We start from the raw sequence: 26,259 nt of genomic DNA, 5'->3' as shown, positions 1-26,259 counted from the left end.
GCTGCCCTTTATGTCTTCCTCATGGCTGCAGGAAACCACTGCCACTACCCCCAGATTAGCAGGAGCTGTTGAACTTACTGCAACGTGTTTTTTGCTCAGAATTCAGGGTCTTTAAGAACCTGAAAATTTGTGTTGTATTGACATGTTATCTTTGTAGGATCCGTTAAAAAAAACAAACAAACAAACCCCAGGCAAATCTAGTCTTAAAATTTTCTCCTGTTTTTTTCCTTAGAATGTACCACATTAATTTTAGTTTCTTCTTTATCACTGGCTTATGATTTGGAGTACCAGTGTCCTAGTAATGGTAGAAGCTGTACAGAGACTACCAGGGTATTTGGGTTTTTTAGTGGTTTCTAGATGGCCCTTGAACAAAGCAGTTTTGGTTGCTGAACTGGATTACAGTAGGTCTGGTTTTACATTACATCACTTACAAGAACTGAAAAACTATCAGACTTTACACCTTCAGGATGCACTTTAATACTGGTATTGAACAAAGAAGTGATGTAGGGTTCTTAGGTCTCTTGCATAGCCTAGAGAAATGGGCAAGTTTACGTTAGGGCAGTTGTACTTCTCTGTTTCTAGAGCTGCATCTTTTATTCTACAGTTACGGACCCCTAACAACTGCTTCTAACTCCCACTCTTGAAGCCATCAGAGCTGAACAACAGCTCTCAAATCGATACAGGGCATATCTGCACAGTGTTGTCAGCCACTCCTGTCTTTCTGCCTCACCTCAGATTCGTGCCTAGGCTGCTCTGTTGAAGAGAAGCTGATAAAGCCATACAGGTGCAGCTCAGACAGTGCCAAGCCTGCCTCTGCAGATAATGGCAAAGGAATAAAACAAGTTATACTCATAGATGCATTTATTTTTACTTTTGTCATTTTGATTGCGTCTGCACTAGGACCTTTGCCAGGACAGCGATGTTAAAATAAATAAATGAAAAATGAATTGCATCTTAATCAAAGTTGCTTTCCTGGCAAAAGCTTTACTGTATACTTGGTTTAAGGGCAGGCTTTAAATAGAAAAGAAGCTAAGTAAGGAGTTTAAAGGAATGATATCAAGAACGCTTTGACTTCCAATTTTTATTGTTTAAAATTCTCTTACTGTAGTGTTTGGTGGCTAAATGTTGCGACATTGCACTATTGCTTAGAGTCATGAAAGACCCATTGGTTAGAAATCTTTGTGAACAGAAGTAAACCCAGGTGATGTGCTATTACTGTGTTTAATAAGTGTGTGAAATGTAACAAGAAGCCAAATGTGTGAATCATTATTTCCCTTCTTGTGGTATTTATTTTTGAATAGTTATCTATCTAGAACTTATAATCCGAATCACAAGTTGAGAGTGGAGAAAAGCATGAAATGCAGAAATCCATTTTCTGCCTCCTTTCGTGGGACAATGGACTGGGCATTTTGTGAACATGTTGCAGTATCATGGGTGTGGCATTTGGAAGTGTTAACTGCTTCATTTCTGAATCTTTTTTTGCATAGCGCACTGAAGACTTCATGGATATTTGCATTGAAGCAGATACTGTCAGCAAAGGACAGTTTGTAAACAGAGGGTGAGTATGGGGAGGCTGCAAAAAGGCGACAGAATCTCTATGAGTCAGAACGCTAATTCTGAGAAGTGTGCTGTTTTTCTCAGGTCTTGTGCTGCAGAACTTGGGAGCAGAGGGCTGCAAAGGACACCAGTCAGTAATGCTTCATGAGGATTACTGATTTTGTTTTTTAAAATTCTTAGTAATTTTCTCTTTCTGGAAACAAGAGAGAGTAGTCTACTTAGAGTTCTTTCTAGCTTCTAGTTCTTTCTGATAGCTTCTAGCTGTTGGTGCTACTTGGAAGATACTGTCATAACTGAGTTTTATAGACAGCCAAACACAGATTTGTCCCCAGAATCTTTTAGCCCTAGCTGCTCAGTGGATTGAGAGGCAGGTCACAGAGCTGATATGTTTGTATTAGTGGTACCTGGAATTTTTGAACTTTGATGAGACAGGCCCTGCTTCTAAGTGAAGGGCTCCCTTGACTCAGTAAATCTTGTAAGAAATTAGGTCTGAGCTGGAAGAACTTTGGCAAGATGAGAATTTAAATAGGGACTTTAAACAAATGTATTGGTGCTGCTTGCACATGGAGTAAGAAGGCTGCAGGTATGAAGCAGCAGTGTGTAGAAAGGAGCGAACCTGTATTTCTTCCTTTGTGCGTGGAATGTTGTCTTGTAGTGTGTTTGTTCCTCCTGCTCTCACCAGACACAAATCTGAGCTGCTTTTTCCAGCTACTCCCTACAGTCCCGCTAGCAAATGCACTGCATCTTCAGTGGAGTTTTTACCTGCAACAACAGATTTTCCTACTAAATCCAAGAGTGCTCTTCTGCATATTACCTTTTTGTTTGCCAATACCGTTTTCTAGTCTTAGAGCTCCCTCTAGTGAAAGCAATGGAAAGATTTCAATACATTTTTACCTGCTGCTTGTCACCCTAATATGTATGTTTTGTTTATGATACTAATAGCAGCAGCAGGCCCCTTATCTGAGCATCCCATGAGCCTCAGTGGATATAGGATCTTCTGACCTATGCATACACGGTAGGTCAGGTTACCACCTGCAACTGCTTTTAAAGTGCATGTGCCATGTGGACTGTAGGTTGCTTGGGACTGAAATCTTTGCTTTGAAGCCTACAGAAGGAATGGAAGAGGAGATTTTCTCATTATCAGCAAGAGGAATCTGGCCTCTCAAAGGAGGGAGACAAAGGAGATGCTGGGTTCTTGGACACTTTGCTAGCAGAAAAAATGTGGATGAATTTGTGTGATTTAAAGGAGTGGTATTTGAGTGTACACCCACTGTAAAGAATGTCTCCCATGTGGACTGGACATGCTTCAGACAGTAGCATGTCGCATTTTCTGACTGCAGTTACACTGTCACGCAGAAAAAGCCTCCAATGAGAATTAACATGCTCTGCTGGCTAGAGCTAATTAGAGGCAGTAGCAAAAGCTTTGAGCTGTTGTTCAAGCAAATCTCAAAGAAACAAGCTCTTTTGATAAAATAGTGCCAAAAAGTCTGTGGGTAACAAAGGAGAAAGAGGTGGTGTATGGGGTGCGGGAGCAGCGGGAGGGACTGGTTAGTCCTACAGAGAGGAGTCAGAACAGAAGAAATATGCCCTGTTTTTGCAAGGCAAAATCAGGGTGTTCAGAGAAGCTTTTCACTGCACAATGCCCTTTGGCAGCTAGGTTTGAATCAAGCCCATTATTAGACCATTATTAGAGGCCCCCATTGCCTAGCACCGACAGGGTTTGTCTTTTTTTTAATGCATAGTTTTAAACTCCACCAGTATTTGGGGGATTGAAAAGATTTTTAAGGAAAATACCTTATCAGTGCAGATATCAAGGGGGTTTTATATTGATTTATATTGATACGAGCTGATCAGAACTGATGGATCACACAGAAGAAACCCATGCATCCAGCGGGAAACTACCATGCAGGCTCAGGCAGTGTGTGTGTGGGGTGTATGGGGGAGTGCATCAGAGTGCTGGAGGGCAACCGCTGTTGGATTTCAAAGAAGGGAGTAGGCTAACCCAGGTGTATAAAAGTGCTCTCCAGCTGTGGATCAGATTTGTGTGAACAAGAGAATCTGCAGCAGGGATAGAGATGATCTTTAAGGTAAGATGTGGGATGAACAGGTGGTTACACTGTAGTGCTTATGAAGTGCTGGAAGGGGAGTGGGGATGGAAAGTGTAGCATCAGTAATCCACATCCTGATAACCAGCTTAGATTCCGTATGTGAAAGTACGAAGAGCTGTCACTCCAGGGCTTGGATACAGTTACCAGCTATGGTGCAGAAGGCTGGTTTTTTGGTTAGAGAGTCTTAATTTGAATCACTTCACATTGGCCACTTCTGGAGACAAGAACTAGGTTAAAATATTGTGTGTTATCTGCAATAATTGTTGTGGTTATCTCTATGCCTGTATTTTTGTAATTCAGCATATGGAGCGGGATAAAGCAATTAATTGGAACTGTTGCTGTTAGGCTTTGGTCTTGCTCCTGTTTCAGCTGGCTCTTTTGTCTTGAGTAAGGAGTGGAATCAAGTAGAAATGATTTCTGATATTTCTATACTGGGTCACTAGAGAGGCAATCACTGCAAGTGTCTATTTGCTTCTACCACCGTTCCCCTTTGACTGATCTTTAGTTCCATGTATGGCCTCTTCTGAGCTTCCCTTGACCCCATAATTCCATCTATGTAGAGCTTCATTTACCTTCATGGACCAAAAAATCTACTTGCTCACCTGAGTGCAATGTCTAGGATCTTGTATGTCAAACTTTGAGCAGGTTAAACCTTAAGCAGGGAATCTTGCTGCTTGTTTGTACAACACTACATAAACTGGCAATATTGCTTGCCATCAATGATTTATAATGTATATGGCTGGGAGGAAGTTTAATTCCCCCACATTCATTCATTAATCTTTAAGTGTATACATATTTGATTAAAAACAAACTTCCCGCAGTTAGTCTTCCTTCTGTCCTTCCCCCCTCTTTCCTTTGGTGTCTTAGGTTTTTTTTTCCTTTGTCTTTGATTATTATCTCCTGTTTCAATCCTGCCTTCTCATGTTCTTTTTCTGGGATTTTCTGTGATTTTTAAGAGGCGCTCGCATTCCTCAGGGCATAGAAGGCTTGGCGTATAGGGAGTTTTGGACATGTTTTTGTGACATCTTTTCTTGGGAAATATTTAAATACACTCTTCTTTCATAACAGTCTACAGAATAGACAGAAAAGTTGGCGACAGCTGGCATTGCCTGTTGGAGGAATATCTGTGATAATTCTTGATGTTTGAGAGCTGTAACACATTAACGCTCTAACTCTCTGCTGTCCCCTTTGCTATTTGTGTGTTGCTGTCTGTCTGGAGAGGAGCCCAAACTGAGGGTTTACTGCCTGGGGTGCGGTGTACCCTTTGTCAAGGGTCAGCCAAAAGGTTCTGTGTGTTTTCAGCCAGGAGGACAGAGGTAGGTCATCGTACCCAAGAGCTTGTGCATGCTCTGCAGCAGCATGCGCTGGGAAAAGGAATCGCAATGCGCTATTCTGTAACAGTTGATCCAGTGACAGGACAGCAACCTAAGTCTTGAAAAAGACCACATGGCACTTGCATGACCAGCTTTCTAAGACAGGCAACTGCCTTCTATGTGCTCCCTTTGACATCCACAGAAGGAGGAAAGTAGCACTTCTGTAAGTACAGTGTGTAAACAACAATCAGGCACCAGAAGAGAGAGTGAGTAACTGACAAAAAAGGGTATATTATTTGGAATGGGTGAAATGATGATGTTCTGGGTGTTTCTTCACAAGAGCAATAAAAAAGCAGCTAATAAGAAACTTCGTGTTGACTGATGGTGATGTGAGAGGAGAGGCTTTTTTTGGTTGGTTTGTTTTTTAGATGGTAGTTTAGCAGTTCAGTATAACTCTAATTCTATCAGGTTTTTTGGCTTAGGGTTGCTTAGGCTGCTGGTAAGTTATGTGGGTGCATGGGACATGAGGAGATGGTAGTCATTGATTGCAGGAATTGTACAGTTCAGCATGTAAGTGAGGAGCACAAAACTGCTGTATGTTCAGATATACAAAACTCTAAGTTCAAATACATTGTGAGCCTCAGAGCCGAAGCTGGTTGGAGGTTGTCGGTGCGTACTGTTATATGTATTAACTGCAGCAGAAGACGAAATGCCTATTTTACGTTCTCACAGTTAAACCCACAAATATTTGTATATACACATAACCTTCAAGTTTACCAAATGCACAGTGACTTACCAACCCACAATGATGTGTCATCCATAAAGATGGCTATTTCCTAGAGAATCATCTCCTTACCTTACCTCTCTTTTTGTTTGAACAGGAGTCAAAAGATGCGTGATCCACATATATGCCCTGAAGGGAGTCAGTGCATCCAAGCCAGCAGATGCATCTTGCAACTTCCAGAGGTGAGAAGCTCAGGGAGCTGGAAAACTCTGTCATTTTATTTCCTCATGCCAGTTGATGCTGCACATTAAGAAATCCCTACTCCAAACCTCAGAGTTTGACGCCAGCGAGACTCTCGGTTTCTTGTTGCGACAACTTGGTCCCTGGCTAGGAGACGCGTACTGGAAAGTGGTCTGTAAACCAGAGGGGAAACTTCATTCTGCCAGTAAATGGCGACAGACCTTTTAGGTAGACAGTGGCAGTGGTTGTAAAGGGCCTCTTACTCAGGTGCATTGGATATCCACACCTTCTTAGTATTGAAGACTGAATTCCTCCTCTACATTTTACCCTAGAAGGGATTGTGATGTAGAGGAGATAAATATTAGAAGCTTAATGGAGACCAAGGAGGGTGACACAAGGCAGTGGGGCTCAGATCACTATAGTGAAATGTCTTGAAAGTTTGAATAGATGAGGCTGAAAAAGAGGGCAAAACTGTGTCCGCCTGTGGAGTTTAGATTAGTCTTTTATTGCCTCTTAGACAGAAGGCGGCTGTTATTGCAGCCTTGGGGAGGACGTTTTCTTGTTTCTGCAAGGACATGAAGTCAATCTCATAGATAATTTCTATCTTCAAATGATCTATCATTCAGCAACAGAATTTCATGTTAAGAGAGAATAGAACACACCAAAAGGTGACAAAATCTGTGGCTACGAAGTGAAAATCATAAATTATGATGTCATGATTAGCCAGCATCCTAATACTTGTATCAAGCTTGTATCATGGCAGTTTTGTGATTCTGAAAGAATACTCTGAAGTGTTGGGCTAAGTACAGCTGAGCCATAAGTAAGGGTTGTGGTACAAAATGAGCTTTTCATGCTGCAGCTGCTGTGAAAATATTCAGCTATGTGTGCATGGTACAAAGCAGTGCCGTTCAGTTCCTTCACCTAGCTCTCATGAAGGAACTGGATGCAGCTCGGAGGAGTCTCACCAGCTTTGCAGAGAAGCAGGATATCTTGATCCAGGTGGACTGCTATACCTCTGACTTCCAGGACCTGTGCTACATTCTCTAATCTGCGCTGTTCTGGTGTACCAATTCACTTGGACGTAGTTTGGGTATCCACGTAACGTAGCCCTGCCTTGAGTCAAGCAGTCACCAAATTTGTTTAGGTGTACTCAGCCTGCCATTTTGATGAACGGTTTTAATCACTGATGACTTTATAAGTGTTAAAGAAAATGCTCAGGAAAGTTCTTCTGAGTAATTCCTGACCAGTGAATTACTTTGCATCTCACGTTTCAGATCAGTGTAGTAAAACAACACCAAAAGGTGTTCATAACGTGGATTTAATAGGAGTTATTCCACAGGCACTTCAGATTAGTTTACGTCACCACTGGCAGACCAAGATCTAAGTGCATATAATTGTACTTCCAATAGCAAAGAAACCTTCAGTATAAACAATGTGGTTCGTTAAAGCTCCCTAGCATTTAATTACCACCAATGAGCAACTAAGTGAGGTAACATGTTACGCAACAGGCTCTTAATATATTATGTGCAGTGAAGGATAGCTCTCGTGTTGCTGAGACCAAATGGGCTGGAAGGCATAGGGAGGGGCCACATATTCAACTGCAGTCTGTTAGTAAAACTGGGTATCGGTATTACAGCATTGTTGAAATAATCTGTTTGATGTTTAACCCTGATCAGCACTGTTATCTGTACACAGGGAACTGAGGGATCCTTTGGCATTGATAATGAGGAGTACGAAGCTATGCCTGTGGAGGTGAAGCTATTACCCCGTAAACTCCGGTTCTTCTGTGATCCCAGAATAAGAGAGCAGATGCTCCGTGCAGCAGTACAATGAGAATTCATGTCAAAGGGGCCAGTGTTTACCAGCCTTATCAGGGTCTCTTCAAGGTACATGAGACCTCATCACTGACTCGATGAGCCCCACCAGACTAATAAGCCATTTGGCTGTTTTTATGCACAAGGTACTTCTATTGGAAGTAGCTGATCTGGCTAGTCTCAAGGGGGGTTAAAAATGCAAATTAAATTTTTAAGAAATGCATGTTAACTTGATGGCATCTTTTCCCCCAAAGAAGTCATCAGTGTTCCATTTACAGCACTGCAGGCTGAGTGCTGTGTGCCAGATGCTACTGCTTTAATGCAATTGTATATTAATGTAAAATGAAAGCCCACTTGTCCTTGTGATTCAAGAGTTTAGGTCTACTTTACCTATGCATAAATTTTGCAAAACCTAGTACCTTGGAAAAATTTATTTTGGGGAAGTAATGAGAAGAACATCTATGGAATTGCCACATTAAAACAAGTGGTTGGTTACCTGCTCTGTCACAAAATAACTTGAAGATCGGTGATGAAATCTTCAGAGGAAGTTTTAAAAATTCCCCATATGTGTCTGGATAAAATATTTATGTTATTTTTTTCATCTTGTCAGATTCAACAGCACACAGTTACAGTTAATAATATAGTAGAAATATATTCCTTTGATCAAATTCAGGTATGTTACACAGAAGCAAATTGGAAAATGTCATCATTGACCCAAAGCTGTATGAAGTACATGTGGAAAGACTCTTTAACAAGTCAAATGAGTCTTTGTAAGTATTCATTTTATTCCTGTAGTAGTGTAACAGAAATAAGAGCATCCAAGTTACTTTTTCATTGATTGTGTCTGGTTGCTCTTCTCTTTAATGTAAACAGTGCTCATCACTTCTTATGCAACCTACATTCCCTGGAGCCCCAGTGCTGTAATTAGTTTTGTTGCTTTTCTGAGTTTTTGTTTACAGCTTCACTTTAATTGCTGAAAGGAATTATTACTGACTTAGGCAAGGTTATCTGTTGCCCTTCTTATTATAACTTACAAGTTCATATGATTCTGCCTTGCTTACTGGAAGAAAGAAATTTGATCCTTTTCTGATGTGATTGTTGTTTGTACATAGTCCCCATATTGTGCTGTGATGTAGTCTTAAGTTCATCTGTTGATTCCTTGCTGTAATCAAAATGAGGACATTCGTGAATTGACTTCCAGCAGCTTTGTTAAAGACTGCATCGTGGCTGTGTGCTGCTGCAACAGCATCCTCTGCTGGAGACTTGCTAAAGGAAAAATGCTTTCAAAGAGGAAGTGGGGTTGGTTTTCTGGTGATGCCACAACCAAACCGAATGTTGTCCTTCCCTTGACTATAGTGTGAGAAACTAATTACCTCAGCTACTGGGGTGAGCACTCATCCCTTTCTTGACTAAGATCTAGGGGAATAGAAGCCTGCCAGTTCTTTTTAATAGTTATGCTGGTGATAGGGCCTGTGTTGTGCTGTCCTTCTTCTGATCTGCAGCAATTAATAGTGCCCAGTGGACCCCTGAGATATTCTCCAAGGAACGTGTTGGCTGTGCTCTGCTCTTTTTGCTTGCCACAGAGACACCCAGAAAGTTGCTCTGCAGCCACTGGCTCATTCAGAGTTCTCAGCAATTGACTTTTTCATTAAGCTAATGCTTGTGTAATAAAATTGGCAATGCTTTTGTTCAGGCGGCAGGAAAGACAAGGCAGCAGACATTTCAAAAAGGTATGCTTTAATTGTATTAAAAAAATACCCATGTTTTAAGTAAGCAGTTTACACAGCCACAGGCCTATGGGAGCAAGCACACATCTGCAAGATGCAAACAACATCAGAGCTGTTAGAACTACAACCAGCCTGCTACAAGGGACGAGTTGATCAGAACTAGCTTCTGGTTAATCTGTACTGTTTTATAGGGAAAATGACTAATTCTTTTCCATAGTACCAGATGCACAGCTCCCACTGCAATGCAATTCCTTGTTGAAGGTCACCAAGACCTCCCTTCAGAATTGGTATTGTGAATGCTGCTCTGATGTTAAAGTACCAAGGATCGTCTGAGACACAGGCTGATATTTAAATAGTCTTATCAGCGTAAGTTGAGTAGCTTGTATAAATACTATTCAAGTCATTATTCCCCTTCTTCTACAATTCAGAGGTCTTCCATTATAGAGTGGTTCTAGACCTCTGAATTGCAACATTCAGAGGGGGTAGGTGTGAGGAAAACATTACATCAATAAGTACGGGCTGAGCCTGCTATCTAGAGTGTTGAGGAAAGGGCTCAGTTCTCACATTTCTGTCTGACAGCAAGACAGCTTTCTCTCCATCAGCTCCAAGACAGGAAGCAGAATCCTAGGTCCCACCCAAGAAAACACTTCTCCTGGCTTCAACTTACAGTCCATTCTAGAATGGCTTAAAATACTGTAACATAAATAAAAAGGAAGGATAATAAACTAATGATGGACCAGCCCAAGGCACCTGTTTATTTTAACCATGGTGAAACACTCCCATTCAAATGGCATGTTATATTAATCGGGCCCTGAAATCCTGGTTCATAGGCATTTAGTACTCTCTGTTTTAGACAGACACATAATTCTGTTAAGTCAGTACATTCCAGTCCCTCACAAAAGACTTACGTGTTGTCTTCTCCCATAATCACTAGACCGCTAGTTTTTTGGGGGCAGAAAGGAGACAGCAACTAACCTGGAAGTAATAGCTGTGATGAGAGAATTTGGGTCAGTACATGTCCTGTGTACCTATACTTCTGCATTAGGATGCAGTGCTCATGCCCTTCCCCCTCCCAGAGCAAAGCATGCCTGTCCCTTGCATAGTCTGTGATCAAGAGGGCCACAGCTGCTCCTACCTTTTTGCCCATTAACTTTGGCAGTTCTTAAAATGGAAGAAGTATTGCAGTAGCACTGCTTTACAGAATAAGCTGTACAGTAAGCTATTTCCCCTTGAAATGGTGATGGAACTTTCTTCTGCCCTTAAGGATGCTCAATAGGCAAGCTCATCTCCTGTGACACGGCCATTAGCTCTAACATAAATTGGAGTAACTACTTCATATATGCTAGAAAAGAAGGTATTAGCATGTCTCTAAGACAAATCTGAACTTTAATTCAGTAAAATGCCTTTCTCCTAGTATCCCACTATAGTTCTTAGTTGTCCTTGGCTCTACGCAGCTTGGCCTAACCTTGCAGTGAGAAGACTTCTGTGATTTAAGTGTCTGGCATGATATCCTGTGTTCAGACTGAAAACCTAGCTTTACCCTCCAATCCAGATAGTACAAGCAGTAATAAGTCATTACTTGATTATACATTCCTAGTGCAAATTGAATTAAGATGCCACTATGAAGCTCTTGCTCTCCTGTTTAAACTCAAGCAAGTACCAACTGAGAACCTGCAATGGCTGTGCTATGACTTGGGTGTTAGTGAGGAACGTACCAGACAGACTGTGTCTACCAGGGCACAGGATATACACACGGTTACGGTAACCACCAGTCAGCCTGAGCTCTGATCACAAGCAACTGACCAGAGACATCACACCAAAGAAATTAAAGGCACCACTGTAAAGGCAAAGTACTTCAAATGGAGAAGAGGATTTTTTGCAGTCATCAGCATGTCCTACCTCATGCCATGCTCTCCTCCCTTTTTTAATTCAAAATAAGTAACTATTTCCCTTCCAGCTGCTAGTATTCAAAAAAGCAACTATTAAGTGCCAGGGTGCCAGGGAGGGGGTTTTAAATGCATGCACTTAACTGTTTTACCTTGAATCATGTCATTTCCCGGAAAGACGATTCAGTGAAGTTGGTTCCAAACAAAAACAGCCTACTGAACAAGCCCACGTGACCCAAGCTGTAGTAATTTGTTTATATTATGTACCCATTTATCGAGGATTTTCCCACATGTGACAACAATGAAAGTAATGTCTATTAGAAGAGTGCAGGTGGAACATTCTTTTGCAGCAAATCAAACAAGGAAGGGTTAGGATGGAGAAGTCTTCTTGTTTTCTGTCTCTTGTAGCAGTTGCCCGCCAAGAGAGGCTGTAGAGAAGCAAAACTACAAGGAAGAGCAACATAGGCTGTAGCCATCCAGCGGGGATGTAGCATGGATGCTCCTTTTACAGCAATCTGCTTGCTTTGACGCTTCTGCACCCACACTACTGCTAGCAACTGAAGACCTAGCTTCTGGAAAGCAGAGGTTTAATAAATGACAAATAGTAATTTCAGGAGGTTCTGCTCCCTGGGCTCTAGCAGTGCTGTCTAGCAGACCTGATGTTCTGACAGCTTGTGAACATGCACCCTAACGTGGTGTGTTAGAAAGCCTCTGACTGCAGAGGCTGTAAAATTTCAATGACAAATTAAAGGTTTGTTTCTATTTAGTTCAGCAAAAGAACTAGTGACATCAAAGAGCACAGAAAGTCATTAACAGCTGACGACAGCTAAACTATGTAGCAAAGTTTCTTGAAAGTGAGAGGAAGAATTGCTAGAGACTAGTTTCAGTTCTTTTTTGTATCTGAAGGAAGTTAAGTAAGTGACAGCAATACAATGCCAGCTATGCTTCCTCAGGGATCTTCACTGCAGACAGCATGTTAAAAACTAAAGTGGAAGTTAGAAAAAAAGCATGGAGATTGTGGGTCACTTTTAGACTAGAGGCATCAATTTAAAAACAAAGCCTTTTCTTAAAAAAGAGAGACTGGTCTTTCCAGTAAATGATATTCAGCTCTATTTTATCCTCTTTCTCCATTTTTTCCCCCCAACCTTCTAAGGATGATTATGTTACAATTGTGAGTGAACAACTGACTATAGAAGCAGCAGCATGTTTTCTCCTGTGCAAAAACATCCAAAGCCCTGAAAAAGTGGACAGGGGAGCGACTGCTCAGAGACACGCAGATCACAGGAACATAATATGCTGAAGCTCATACCAATGAACTGTGCGGTAGGCCCTGTGAGGCCCCTGATCCCAGACCTCCCCAAAACCTCTGAATCCACAGCAAGCAAAACCACCCCCTGCTGCAGCTAGCCTTCAAGGAAAAACAGGATATGTCAGCCTCCTTCCTTCCAGAGACAATCCACAGAGGTCTACTTGGAGAACATTTGCTTCACCTGTTTTAAAAAGAATTGGTGAGACTTTGGTGGTTCAGGCACTGTCTCATCCTATAAAATGCTTGGATAAATGGATACATCAGCTACAGTTTGCATTTCTACAAACCACAGAAAGGCTCCAAGGGTGCTGAAGTCTATTATGATAGAAGCAGCAGCTAATTAGCTTTAGCCGCAGTTCAGGAAGAACAGTTAGCTTAAAGCTGATGCCACTACTGCCTGAAGGATTTGGGGCAAAGCACCTAGAACCCACAGTACCATTCTTGGATTTCACATGGCAAAGAGCTTACTCTTTACTGGGATAGCCTTCCTGGAAGTAACCACTGGTCCTGCGTGAACTGAATCCTATTCTTTCTGCAGCACAACAATAAGAAACACTGTTCATCTGGTCCTACAGCTTCTCCACCCAGGAGAAAAAAAAAAAAAAAAAGACTTGCTGTTAGGCATTGCTTCTAGCAGCTGCACCAGTTAAGAACACCAAACTCCAAGGAAACGTCCTGCAAACTGTGAAGCTGTTCCAGCTGAAAGGTCACATCCTGCCCCCATTTCACACTGAAAGCCAAGGACAGCGGCAGGCAGTGCTGAAGGCTGCTCGACAAAAGGAGGATCAGCAGACAATGTTAAAGCAAAGGCATAACAAGTACTATCTGCTACAAAGGATGAGCTAGTGACATTAGTTAAAGAATACTTATTCAACCCAATCTGGCCCAGCACCATCTGAGCTGAGGCTGGAGAACATAGTGACTGCAAGGTGGCTCAGTGATGTTGGTCCCTGTTAAATGGGAGACCATCTTGCTGGTTTGAAGATTTTTAAACCAAAGCAGCAAGTGTGATGCAACTGAAAGTAGATGGAGGGATTAAGTAGAGATGGTGCTCCTCCGGCTATGAGATAGGTAGGTATAGTCTTTGCCCGTTTATATCACCTCATATGCTGGAAGTGAAACCGTGCTGCTCTGGTAAGCAAAGTCATAAGATCCTGTAGCACCCCTTTATCCCAAACTTGCTTCTGCCATGGACGAGGAAGGGTGGCTTTATTCCAACTCAGCTGCTAAAGGTTGGGTGAGGGGTGCTTAAAGGAGTCCTGTTTTTTATCATTGGTTTAACTGTCCCCACCAATAAACATGGTAGGACAGGAGATGTTTTATGAGACTGGGCCACTGACAGCCTGTGCTGAAGCTCTCTTCGGTCCCCAAGTGGAAGAGGGGATGATAGGAGGGTTTTCCAGTCAAGTTCTGAGAGCTCAGCTACAGCATTTCACATTGGTCCCCATCAGACAAAGTGCTTTCCTGAAGTCTTCAGCCCTCAGGTATCCAGGCTAGGCCAAAACCCAGCGATCACTGGCAACAGTGAGGATTGGTGCAAACGTGCCACTATCTAAACAAAACAAAACAAAAAACCCTAAACAAACAAACAAACCTAGAGCAGGTACTCACTGGGAAGTTGAAGGGGAGAAAATAAAATCACATTTTGTTTTAAAATTATAAATACTCTCCATATAAAGTCATTAAATAAGATCTGTCCAGTGGCTGTGGTGAGTTCCAGTGATACTCCTAAGCAATGTCTGACAGTCTTTAAAAAGTGATCTTTGCTCCCCATCTTTCTTGCCCTTGGTTTAAGTGCAGCAGGGGTTGTCAATGACTAGCATAACATCAATGCCATACACTTCCAGCAGGTCCATAAGGAAACTTCGATCCCCTTGGGGATCCAGGCCCATGCCTCGTGCGTGGTCAGCTGTCAGTGTCTTGTCCTGGCTGGCTGACACTTCCATCAGCGTCTGAAATATGCGGTTGTTCTGCTCCATGAAAAACCTACAGGATAGAGTCAGCTAAGATGATGGCATTAGACCCCCCCAAAAGATAGCATATTTACCAAATAGGCAGCAGAGCCCCAGAACTGCATTTAACCCCTTTTAATCATAGCTGCTACCTTGTCAGGTGACACTGTCATAGTTTTCCATCTACCCTACGGATGATCCAGAATAAACAAAAGAGTAACTTTTAATTTACAGCAATGCTTCTGGCTGATTTATGGTAGGCATTTCACTCTTGAGAAGCAAGCCATGTTATCGGTTAATGTGTACTTTGTGGTAATCAAGTGAGTACGTCAGACCTATATATCCCATAATGCAAAGGAGGAAACAGTGCTCTCATCCATCTAGTAAGCCATGGTAAATAAATTCGTCTTTACTGGCGCAGAAGACAGCAGTGAGAGCTACGTCTTACTTAGTGCTTTCTTAGGAAAATGTGAGGCTATTCAGAAAGTGCTCTGACTATATCTGTGCAGCTCGATGATCAGAGCTCTGCTCCAACAGCCCTTCACGCAGTTTTATCCCATTACTTCTCACCTGCTGCAGACTGTGAACAATAGCAACAGGCAGTGAAGGGCTTCAGAGGTGGTAGAGGTGTGGCTTTCATCTAATTCGATACCTTACACTCTATGCCCAGTTCTGGTTCCTCTGTTTGCGAAGTACAAAGCCAGTCACATCAATGGGCCAATCCTTCACATGCAGGTCTTACCTCCACACTGTACCTCCCCCAGCATGGTACAATGCCTGCTTCCCACAGACATTGTCCTCTCCTGAGCCAAATGTTCGGGCATGAAAAGTCCTGTAGTGCTTGTTTTCAAAAACAGGAGGGGATTCTTGCCTTTCTAATTGCGGTTTTAAAATTCCCTTCTCCCTCCCAGCACTTAAGAGACCCCAGTGGAGACTAATAAGGCTGCATTTGGCTTCTCAAATTGAAAGGAAGATGATCTGAGGAAGAGGCAGTTTTGTTCTTGGATCCCTACAGGAAGAGAGCTGACTATGGAATTATGTTAACCATGATGGTCAGTAATATGTCAAACCAGTGCAACATGAAATCAGCAAAAGAGGCTCCCTAAACCTAAAAGCGACCAACTAAGTATTAAAGGTAGCCACTCACAAGATGAAAAGGTCCTCTTCACAGGAGCTACAGTCCTCACCCACTTCTTGAGAATACATTAACATCTGCCTGAGAGAAGGGAGACAGATTAAATGCACGTACCTACAGTGACCCTCGAAGAATTATGAGAGGACAAGAATTACAGCTAAAAACTTCACATCCATTTCTTGGAGACAAACCAGATTAACACCATTGCCCTGATCTCTGAGGCAACAGGGTAGTCTCTATAAGGCACTGGACTAGAAAGCAGGCTGTTTTAAGTTCTGCTACTGATCAGTGGTGAACCAATGGTGAGTCACAACCTCTGCTTCTCTTCCTGCCTTCTACCTGCTCCATCAGCTCACAGGCAGAGTGACTGTACGTGTGCAGAGTGCTCAGTGACTCTCCTACAAGTCTGCTGCAGTGGAACCGGAATCTCAAGGAGATGATCTGAAGCAGTGAGAAATTTTGAAAATACTAAGACAAGAAGAAAAGTTACAAAGGAGCAGCATCCTCTTTATCCCACATCACACTCCTCTCCTATCAGGACCAGGACCACCCAGATGTCTATTATTACCTCTGGTCATTGAGCCGCCGGTACTTCTCCTTGTCAGCATTGTTAATTTTCAGGAGTGGCTGCAGATGCTCATGATGCGTCTTCACATTCTGGTTGTCCACATAAACGTCATAGAGATCCCGTTTCTCCTCAAAGATCTTTTCTGTTGTACCTGCCAAAATCAGAGAAGATTTTCAGAGCAGCACGTTGTTTTCCCAGCAGGCCAACTGTTCTCTCCTGCTTTTCTAGTTAGTCATTCCATGCACATCCTATTTCTCATCAGTTTTATCCCAGTCTGGTGTCTCAAGACATTTTGCAGCCTGAAGTTAAAAACATCACACCTAATCCATCATACTTACAGGCCACATACGATACTTCTGTCTCCAGCACTTCTATGTCTGCCACATTCACATAGAAGAATGGTTTGGACTCTGGGACAGTTCCTCCAAGACCAGGTAGAGAAACATTGGCAAGGCAACAGCAGCAATACACTGTGGACAAGAGAAGTACATCCTGAGATGCTTTCAGGATTCCCTCCAAGGGCATTCTGAACCCCAGTTACCCAGTTCTCCCGGACGCTTCTATGAAAACAAAGGTAAGAGCTTTGAAATGCCCCTGAACACCAGAACCTCTCAAGTGGGAAAGTCCTGTTTTGGATAGGAAACGATCAGTTCTGCTGTAGGACTCCCATGTTCTAGATTCTACAAATTCATTCAACACTCATTTTCCTGTGTTGATAGGAACTGTATTTGACAGTGCCAGCTCTGTCCTTACCCAGAAGGCCTGAAGAAGAGCATTTTGTAGGAAATGGGTAAATGCAGGCTGAATGGTATCTTCACAAGGAATGGTTGCGATGCATTCTAAATACCTGCACGACGCCTATCCCCTCAGTACCTACAGGCATTTCTGCAGCGCTTCAGCCTACTAAATTGGGGCTCTGCGGTGTCCCTGGAAACATACCTCTATAGCAGACAACTCCAACTGGGGGCGGAGAAAATATCAATATGCGCTTGCGCAGCAGGGCAAACTTCCAGAGGACAAGGATCTGCTCACCAAAGAATTTGATGAACTGAGACATACAGCCAGCAGGGTGTGTGATCTGCAGGTGGAGGGAAAGGGAAGAGAACAGCTCAGAGGTGAAATGGGGACACATGCACAGATGCTAAGTCTAAATGTGGGAGCAAGACCAGCACACAGCAGTGACAGAAAACTGCCGCTTGTAACAGCCCAAGTAACAAAATCTTATCTAAAGCAGCCTACAAAGCACTGGGGTGACTGCTTACATAAAGTATGAGACACCTGCAAGGACCAGCAGCATATTGCACATTCCTGCAAGCCTCAGAGCACCTGCCTCACCTTCATCTCTGGGTACATGTATCTGTGGATGGATGGCAGCCAGTGGACAGGTTGCTGAGAGGTGGGAGTGCCCCTGCTATCAGGGAGAACTCCTTTTTTGTCATCGTAGAACGCCTCTAGATGGGAGTAGTGCCCTGGCATCTCCAGCTGGTGTCTGGAAAAGAAAGGAAAAAAGGGGAGATTTGTAGTGTCCCCAGACTTATTTAGTGCCTTGCCCCCAAACAACATCTGCTTTCCCAGCTAGCAAAGGAACCCTGGGTGCTTCAGCGGCACAGACTTATCCAGGAGAGCAGCGGAAGTGCCAGGAACAACACCAGCTTTCAGTACAGCCAGAGAACATGGGCAGGACTGAAGCAGACAGCAAGCTGATGTACGCACAGGACTGATGCCGTTTTAAATATGCTCAGGTAGGAACAGCTTTCCCTTCTACCATCACCATTTTCCCTGCCAGGTCCACTCAATATGGCTGAAGCATACACCTAGCCAGGATCACCACTTTAGGTTTAGAAGCCTTTTGTGAGCCCTTAGCAAAACGCTTTTCAGAAGGAGAAAGGGGGAACTTCTTGTCCTCTCAACTCTCCCCTTGACTCATAAGTCCCCACAAAATAAGCAGGGTTTGGATAGCATCTGACTAGCCTGTTAACAATGAACAGGCTGCTGCTAATCAGTTCCTTGTTTCCTTCATGTTGTGAACCTGTAACTCTGGAGAAACAGTCATTCAGGGATATCATAGCTCAGCATTGTAGCCAAATTCTCACTCACGCCTAAAACCACTCTGCATCAAGGCAACATTACCTCTCCCAGGCAGGGAGTAGCCAGTCCCATTCCCAAGGGAACTTACCTGACCTGGTTCTCCAGGAAGTGCATGTACCTATACAGCAGGGTGTAGGAAGGGGAGAGTATCCCCACAGACTTCATGCGCGCACCACGCTCTAACTCACTCTCCACAGGCATGTTGGCAAAGCAGGCCAGGCCAAAACAGAGCCCTTTCCGGAAATAACTGGGCACAAACATTTTACAAAAGAATTAGTGTTAAACAGAGGGAAGGGTAAGAAAAAGACATAACTGACCACTAAAAATACTGATTTGGGAATGCAGTTCCTTCTTTAAGGAACCCCTTGAAATCCCACCCTGCTATCCGGAGGGCTGAGGGCAGGCCTCAGGTGTCCTAGCCTTCTCAGGAACAAGGCAGGACATTTTAGGCAGGAGTTCCCACTAAAGCCCCTACCAGCCACATCCCAGGCTGGTAAAGAACATAAGTAAGGAAAGAACTTGGAAGGATGCCAACAGAAGATGCAGGACCCAGCCAACACAGCACCCTTCTTCCAAGGAAGAAGAGCTTGCAGTGCATGAACATGTGAATATGGTCTAGCTACCTAGGCATATTTTGGGTGCCAGCATGTTGAAGCATACTCTAGCTGAATGCAAGGGTTCAGTTCACATGCCTTTGAGAAAGCAACTGTTATCCCTGACCAAGGAATTGTGACACTGCAATTCATTGCAAAAATATTGCTGCATTGCAACACTGGGTTAGTAAAAGTATGGGAATACAGAAAATTCCTAGCTTATGCCTTTCCACTGGAGGAAGGAGCTAGGAAAGAAGGAAGTGAGCACGGACTGTTTACCACAACATTTAAAGGATCCAAAAGCACTGGCAGAATTTGCCCAACACACATCAAAATTCGCATACCACTGAGAAGCTGGCCTGCCCCATTCACCAGCTGACCTCCACAGCGAAAGCTGTCATACATCAGATCCCACATGGCTAGCTGGTACTTGATATGATGTTGAGAGTATCTGAAGAGTATCTTTGGCTCAACTAGATACGGTTTAGCAGCATGTTTATGCAGGGACTTAACTTCGTAGATGGTAATTTTTCTTGCATGTTCTAAATGAAGGGATGGTGGTGTAGATGTACAGCTAAGAGAAAAAGTAATGTAGCTCAGACATACTCACATGAAATCTGACTGGATTTTGTGGGACCCGCTTGCCATGGATTTGAACTCCACGCCTTCCAAATCAATATCTTGGGGTAAACACCATTCCACCATGTTGCCTGCAGAGAAGCAAATTTATTTGGGTAAACTGGGACACAGTACTCACTTCTGAAGGGCAAACACCAGCAACAGCAAACTGTTGCTTTTACATCACTGGGATGCCAGTAACAGTGCCCTAATGCAACTCCTGAACTCTAAAATTGTCACGGACAGTAGCCGAAATACTATACTGCACATATCTCTTGCAAACGTTACTCGTTGCAGCACAACACCCAGATATTGCAGAACTTCTGGAGCCGTTTCTGAAGGTAGTGCTATTCTGTGGGTTTATCCTTTATATGGTTAATCACATAGGAGCTACAATTTTACCTGACAGCAGATAAGCTATGGTATTAACGCTGTTCCATTCAGGCTGTCAACATGAGTTTCCGATACAGAAAGAACCCAAAGTATAGACTGCTGCTCTTTAGGATGAGTTCCTGTGATAGCTTATACTACCGTCAACATCCTCCTTTGGCTATGCTTGGCAGGGCTGGTCAAACAGGAACCCCTAAGCCTGCACCCCAATCATCACTGCTTCTCCCTGGAATCCCTCATGTTTGGTTTAGGATAGGAGGAATTAGCTGAAGCTTTATATGGAGGCTGAGGTGATGCAAGTACTGCAGTGTGTTTGTGCATGCTAGAATAACCAAACAGAAAAGCACAGAAATTAGAAGCTAGATCAAGATTAGCAAACATCTGTCACCTGCCAACCCAGCCAGAAAGCATGCAGTTGTTCGGTGGAAAAGGCCACCTGAGGAGCCTGATCCTGGAACAGATGATATCTGAGAAGTCACAAAAAGTCCCTAAAGCTGATGAAGTCCTGCCCTGCTGCTGGCAAGTTTACCATGGACAAAAAAGGGGCACGTCTCAGGCTTTCCTGTGCCAGCACTTCAGACCCTAACCCGCTCATCTGGACACTCCCACTGCACCGAGGTGTGCTCCAGGTTTACCCATTGAATTCCTGGTCTCTGTCAGCCTGCCCACAGCCTCAGCATTTGAAGTAATGCGACATTTGAAGTTTTAATGACAAAGCAAACGAACATTCTTCAGTATAATGCAACAGCAGATGCACCGTGAGGATGCTTTCTACTGATACAGTCCTTCCACCGCCCTTTGGGGTAAGCATCCCAGCTATGCTTGCACAGACAGTGTACATTTGGAAGGGCTTTACACTCAACTGAGACACTTAAGAGATACTTAAATATGAGGCCTCATTTCTGAAGCCTGTCTGTTGTGTCATTACTCATACTGCACAAGCATATGCATGCACTCTCACACAGAAACTGGGCTTAGCTACTGACATTTAAATAGGCTATTTTTCTTCTCACATAGATACTGTAGTCGGCAGACCTCCCCCAACCCTCCCTGGCAAGGACTTCAAAAAAACAGCGTTAAGTGTGGCAACAGGAGAGGTTTTGCCTCCAACTAGCCACTTCTAGCCCACAAGTAGACACCTCCCGGAGAGCCGGGCTGGCTGGGGAACAGCGGCAGCCTCGTGACCCCAAGCACAGCTCTGTGCAATCACACACGAAACCACAGAGCCCTGCTGTAAAGCGTCTTCGCCTCTAAGGCGTGTGAAAGGCTGGCAGAGAAAGCCAGTGACATCATGCCAGCCTGCGCGGTCCCCTGTAGGTTTTGCATATTATATATAGATGTTGGCTTTTGTTGTTTGGGTGTTTTTGTGTGTGTGTGTTTGATTTTCTTTTTAAAGGCACAAGACCCTTCCTTGAAAGAGTGAGGAAGTCAACGCTTAAGACTGCTGCCGATTAACCACAAAATTGTGGTTAAGGCCAGATCTGCTTTTAAGTCTTGCATCACAGAGAATCACTTATTGGTCATTACCTATATATTAATAGATCAATATGCAAGAGTACTATCAAGCAAAGGAAACTGACTTTGGTCAGTTCAGTCACAAACACTACTGTCAGGTATAATATCTGCTCTAGAGGTGTTGAAGTGGACATGGCCCAAACAATGTCTGTTCTGCAGCAGTGAGTAAGGGAAAGACGCCTTGAAACAGGTCCTTACCCTACATGTAACCACAAAACCAATTCACATATCACTCAGCTATTATTTTTTTGTCTGGGATCTGTCACAAGCAACCCACACCTGCACTCCTGGCCGCTCCTCACGGCACCTTGCCCTATGAACGTACGGGCGACGTGGCACTAGGAGAACAAACGCAGAGATTAAAAATTATTAAGAAAGTCAGTCTGGCGAAACAGTAGAGCAAACAAAGGAGAGACTTCACCCAGACGTGATAGCGACTGCCAGCCTGCCCGAGAAACCGGAGGAGGTAGTGAAGTTGTAGAAAAACAGGAAGCGTTGCCCCTCCCCATGCAGAAAGCAGCTCTCATGTGCACAGGAAACCTTCCAAGTGAGAGTCACCCAGCCTTAGAGAGCGGGCGAGCGGTTTTGCTGAAAGTTGAATTTGCAGATCTGGAGATCTCTTGAGAGCTATTTCCCAGCTCCAGGCCAGGTCAGAACCAGCACTCTCAGTTTCTGGTGTGCAAAGTTAAGGATATTCTTCCTCTTTCTCTTGTATTTTCTCTCCCCTGGATTTTCTCGTCCTAACAGAAATAACGATGGCACTACTACTAACGATGGTGGTCTTAACCCAACCCTTCTCACCATTGGAAGTTTCCCAGGATCTTTAGGGTCCCCAGCTGTGCAATGCTACCATGTTGTGCTGGGCCACGAGAAGCGCAAAGTGTGACCTAGCGGCCACACTGGCTCCATTTCCTGCGTGGAAGAAATGTGGGACAGGAAAACAGAATATTTGCATGTTCGCTGGTGTAGAACAGACTACTTCCCTCTCTTCCCTCCTCATCTCCCTCCACTGTTCACATCACCTTTTAAGCCAACAGCCTATGTGGGACCTCCACAAGGTTGACTCTCATCACTTCCATCACAGGAAAAGGGCTAAGAAGTTTCAGCCTCTTTTTAACTATTCTGATCTGACAAGAGTTGATGTGGCCATGGACTTTACTTCATATTTTATCTCCCTCCCAAAGCAAAATTTATTGTCCTGGGTTTTTTCATTTGCTTGACCCAAACAAGTATGAGGCTTTTAAAGCACATGTGCTCAAGCCCAATGCCAAGCAGGCCACACCTACCAGATGTATCCTCGTTGCTGCCCGAGACGATCTCTGGTTTGCTGTTACTACCCACTCAAGGGAACACCTGCACTAGGAAATTCGGCAGCCTCATTAAAGCCCCTTGTGGCTGTGCTCTTTAAGGGACACTGTTTGCACAAAGCCCATGCTCACGCTTTTGGAAGTGTCAAAACATTCCCAACTGGTCACTCCCTGAAGGAAGGGACTACCAAAGGACAGAGAGCAACAAGAAGATGGCACGGTTGGCTCTAGGGCTGCCACCATTCTGCACATAATTTACTGTTCACTTTCTGTATTAGTGCAACAGCCATCTTTGTAATAGCGGTAAGAAGAGCTCCTTCTCAAGCGCCACAAAGTTCACCATGGAGGTGTGGAGAGCACCACTGATGTAGAAGCTGCCTCTGGCTCTTACGCTGGGCCACTCACACGAACATTGACATAGTCCCAAGGACACGGGAGCTGTAACAGTGGCCTGGCAACCCCATTACCCACTTTCATGAACTCATCACGTGCAACTGAATAACACACCCTGAGCTTGTCTGCTTCAACCCCTTCTAATTTTAGGAGGAAAGCTGTTATGTTCTTTATTAGCACAGTAACCACTTCATCCTTCCACAGTAAAACGTTTCTCACCCAGCTGCTCGCCTGTATTTCAGTAGACATTACCTGGCATAACTACCCTCCCAGCCACCACCAGAAACTGCCTTTCACATGCCTAAGCAAGCTACCAAAGGAGGTATGCTGTGCTTTTCCTGGGCAGGATCGAGCAGATTTCAAGCTCAGATGCTGAGTAGGTGATGTCCTTTAAGTCACACACAAGGAACAGACACACTTATGAACACTACAGAAGTCCTTCATGCCATCTGATGTGGTTGACCCAGGAACTCCCATATCCTCTTTCTGAGCCTAGCCAGTTCACACCACTGCAGCTTCAAGATCCTTGAGTCCACATCCTCTGTAGGGCACGTTGCCCTCCAGCTGTGAAGCTGACATTTGTTCATGTGTTCCTCGTGGTCCTATCATGCTCCTTACATTCAGCATCAGCACCAAGAGGCTGAATCTGCCTGGACTTGACAAACTACTCCAAGGCTGATGACACCCAGCATTAACTGCACATCAGATGTGAGAAGAGCTGTTTCCCAACTTACCCTGGACTTCATTCAAAGCAACAGCTGGTTCAGACAAACTCCTGAGAAAGCTCAGCTTTCTGCCAACCAAGAAAATCTCACCATTTCATAGAAGGCATATGCTCTCGGATTGAAAGATAACCTGCTGTTGCTGCAGTCATCCAGAGTCTTCCATGTTTTGGATACTTATGAGAAACACCTCTCCTTTCCATCTCCTGTTGGAAAGATGACGTCCATCCTGGATTTTGATGAGTCAAGAGCCTCTGACCTCTAGACTGAAGACACCCCTCTCTGCTGCAGTGTGAAACGGGTAACTTCTCCAAAGCCCTTTGGTGTTTCAGGACATAGCGGCCATGCTGTTTGGCAGCGTGCATTTCTGACAGCACACCACACTTGGGGCTGCGTTCTCTTCGCTGCTTCCTTGGGATTTTCATTTCAAGACTGGGATTCAGTCTTCACTACCAGGGCCCTCTTGTGAGCCCAATGTCAGTTACCCCCCCTTCCACTGAAGAACCCCACCATGCCTTACAGAGCTCTTTCCCATCTCTAGTACTTTGCCTATGGATTTGCTAAGAAAGCGTCTGTCTACAGAGGAAAGAGGAGCTCGCTCCCAGATCTGGATGCAGATGGGCTCCTGCATCTTCCAAGCTACTTCCTAAACATTCTGATAGCACCAAGACTTTCAGCCGTGCCCCACTCTTGCCTTTGCACCCCAGGTTGGTGCCAGGCGCAACGATCCATCTTGGGACATCAGACCCCTAAGCACAATACCTGCGTTAACAGATGCAAGCCAGGTGCTAACTTTCTATCCGTGTCCTAACATCCTGTTTCGTGGATACCACTAGAGCGGCAAACAAAGAGAAAACAAAGTTAAGATGTTTTCTGAAATGCTCATTTGCAGACTTGAAATTAGTAACCTCTCTCAGTAGAAGAAGTGGTTCAACACCAAAGTCCGGCAGTGCCGAGGGAGATGGATATGGCAGTGAAAGGCAGAAAATAGATTCCCATGCCCCTCTCCTCTGCCCTCCTGGGTCACAGCACTCCACTCCAAAGCACTGAGTCCCAAAGATCCCACCAGAGGCCAGCCTCTGAACACTCAGGTCACCAAGAAACACATACAGAGCTGCGCTGCTGCTGCTGGGGATCAAGCCCTGCGTGTCTGACAGATCTACGCCTGCCACAACCGCCGTCCATCACCGACAGTTGCAGGCAGGTCTTCGCCACGCCATGGGGACAGACGGATGCTCTCGAGATGCTGCTCACAGGTTGGTGCCTCGGGGCAGCGGCTTGGCCCGAGGCCTGGGTACTGTGGGGGCGCAGGGGGTACGCGCGGTGCCCCGGCGCCGTCCCCAGAACCCCTGTCCCCCGTCCCGCTGCGGAGTGGAGCTACGCCTGTCCCCGCCGGGTCACCGGCTCCCCTCGGGGCAGCACCTTCCTCCCGTCAGAAGTTCTCGGCAGGCCGGAGATCGAACGCAACCCCCCGCGGCCCCGGCGCTCCTGGAGAGGCCGGCCCGGGCACGGGGGACCGGCAGCCGTGCCGGTCAGCAGCGGTGTCCCATGGGGGCCGAGGGCAGCCCGGCCCCACGGCCGCTGCCCGCGGGGGTCCGGCGGCACGGCCCTCAGCGCGGCGGGGGAGCGCTCCCCGCCGGACCCGCAGCCCGACCCCCGCCCGCATCCATCTTACCGCCAGCGGCACCGGGAGCCCCGGGCCCGGCCACTGCAGGCCCCGGCCCGGCCCCCCGCCCGCCCCCGGCGCCCCTCACCCGTGCGGGGGTCGAAGGTGACCACGAAGACGGCCACGATCTGGTCCTCCTCCGCCTCCGCCCGCGGCGGCCCCGCCGCCTCCGCGCCGCCCCACGGAGCCGCGCTCCAGCCGCCGCCGAGCCGCCGCCCCCCGCCGCCGCCGCCGCCACTGCCCGCCTCGGCCGCGGGCGGCGGCGCCGACACGGCGGGGCCCTCGGCCCAGAAGAGCAACGGTGCCTCGTCTGCGCGCTCCACCATGGCCGAGCCGCGCCGAGCCGAGCCGAGCCGAGCCGAGCCGCGCCGAGCCGCGCCGAGCCGCGCCGCGCCGCGCCGCGCCGCGCCGGCCGCCGGCGGGGGGCGGCTCCGGGGCGGGGAGGCCGCGGGGGCGGGGACGCGGAGAGCCACGCCTCCGCCCTGGAGGGGGCGTGGTCAGGCGGGGAGGGGAGGGGCGTGCCGCTGAGTGGGCGGGCCGGGGCGGCTCGGGGCGTGGCTCAGGGTGTGTTTTGGCGGGGGCGCGAAGGGGCTGTGCTCAGGGCGGCGGGAAGGGCCTGGAAAGTACCTGGAGC

General features: G+C 45.6%; 2 protein-coding genes across 2 annotated transcripts in view; one reads left to right on the top strand and one right to left on the bottom strand.

The window, feature by feature from the left end:
• The window catches only part of AGK (acylglycerol kinase), a 38,421-nt gene extending 30,315 nt beyond the window's left edge, over window positions 1-8,106 (top strand). The window contains exons 13-15 of the mRNA XM_075117034.1: window positions 1,488-1,558; window positions 5,860-5,944; window positions 7,638-8,106. Of these exons, the coding sequence (XP_074973135.1) occupies window positions 1,488-1,558; window positions 5,860-5,944; window positions 7,638-7,775 (294 nt within the window). The 3' untranslated portion in view covers window positions 7,776-8,106. The remainder of the gene's footprint in view (window positions 1-1,487; window positions 1,559-5,859; window positions 5,945-7,637) is intronic.
• Window positions 8,107-12,256: 4,150 nt separating this feature from the next.
• Window positions 12,257-26,020, bottom strand: DENND11 (DENN domain containing 11). Its single transcript, XM_075117021.1, has 9 exons — window positions 25,714-26,020; window positions 19,625-19,724; window positions 18,510-18,668; window positions 17,669-17,822; window positions 17,273-17,411; window positions 16,672-16,803; window positions 16,334-16,484; window positions 15,778-15,846; window positions 12,257-14,664 (listed from the first exon to the last, which is right to left on the bottom strand). Exons 1-9 carry the CDS (start codon window positions 25,949-25,951, stop codon window positions 14,469-14,471), a joined length of 1,338 nt encoding a protein of 445 aa, XP_074973122.1. The 5' UTR covers window positions 25,952-26,020; the 3' UTR covers window positions 12,257-14,468.
• Between the last annotated feature and the right edge of the window lie 239 nt (window positions 26,021-26,259).

This window comes from Phalacrocorax aristotelis, chromosome 1 (genome assembly GCF_949628215.1).
Source record: "Phalacrocorax aristotelis chromosome 1, bGulAri2.1, whole genome shotgun sequence".
Taxonomy (NCBI): domain Eukaryota; kingdom Metazoa; phylum Chordata; class Aves; order Suliformes; family Phalacrocoracidae; genus Phalacrocorax; species Phalacrocorax aristotelis.
The sequence above is the reverse complement of the archived record's forward strand: the minus strand, read 5'-3'. Positions and strand labels throughout refer to the sequence as shown.

Bases quoted from the DNA above. Each gene is read 5' to 3' on its own strand.
- DENND11 (XM_075117021.1), bottom strand. From the start codon at position 25,951: ATGGTGGAGCGCGCAGACGAGGCACCGTTGCTCTTCTGGGCCGAGGGC. The intron at 16,804-17,272 runs GTATGTTTCCAG...TCTTGTCCACAG, and splicing joins TGGAGTTGTCTGCTATAGAG to TGTATTGCTGCTGTTGCCTT. The intron at 14,665-15,777 runs GTGAGTGGCTAC...TCTATCCTGTAG, and splicing joins GAAGAGGACCTTTTCATCTT to GTTTTTCATGGAGCAGAACA.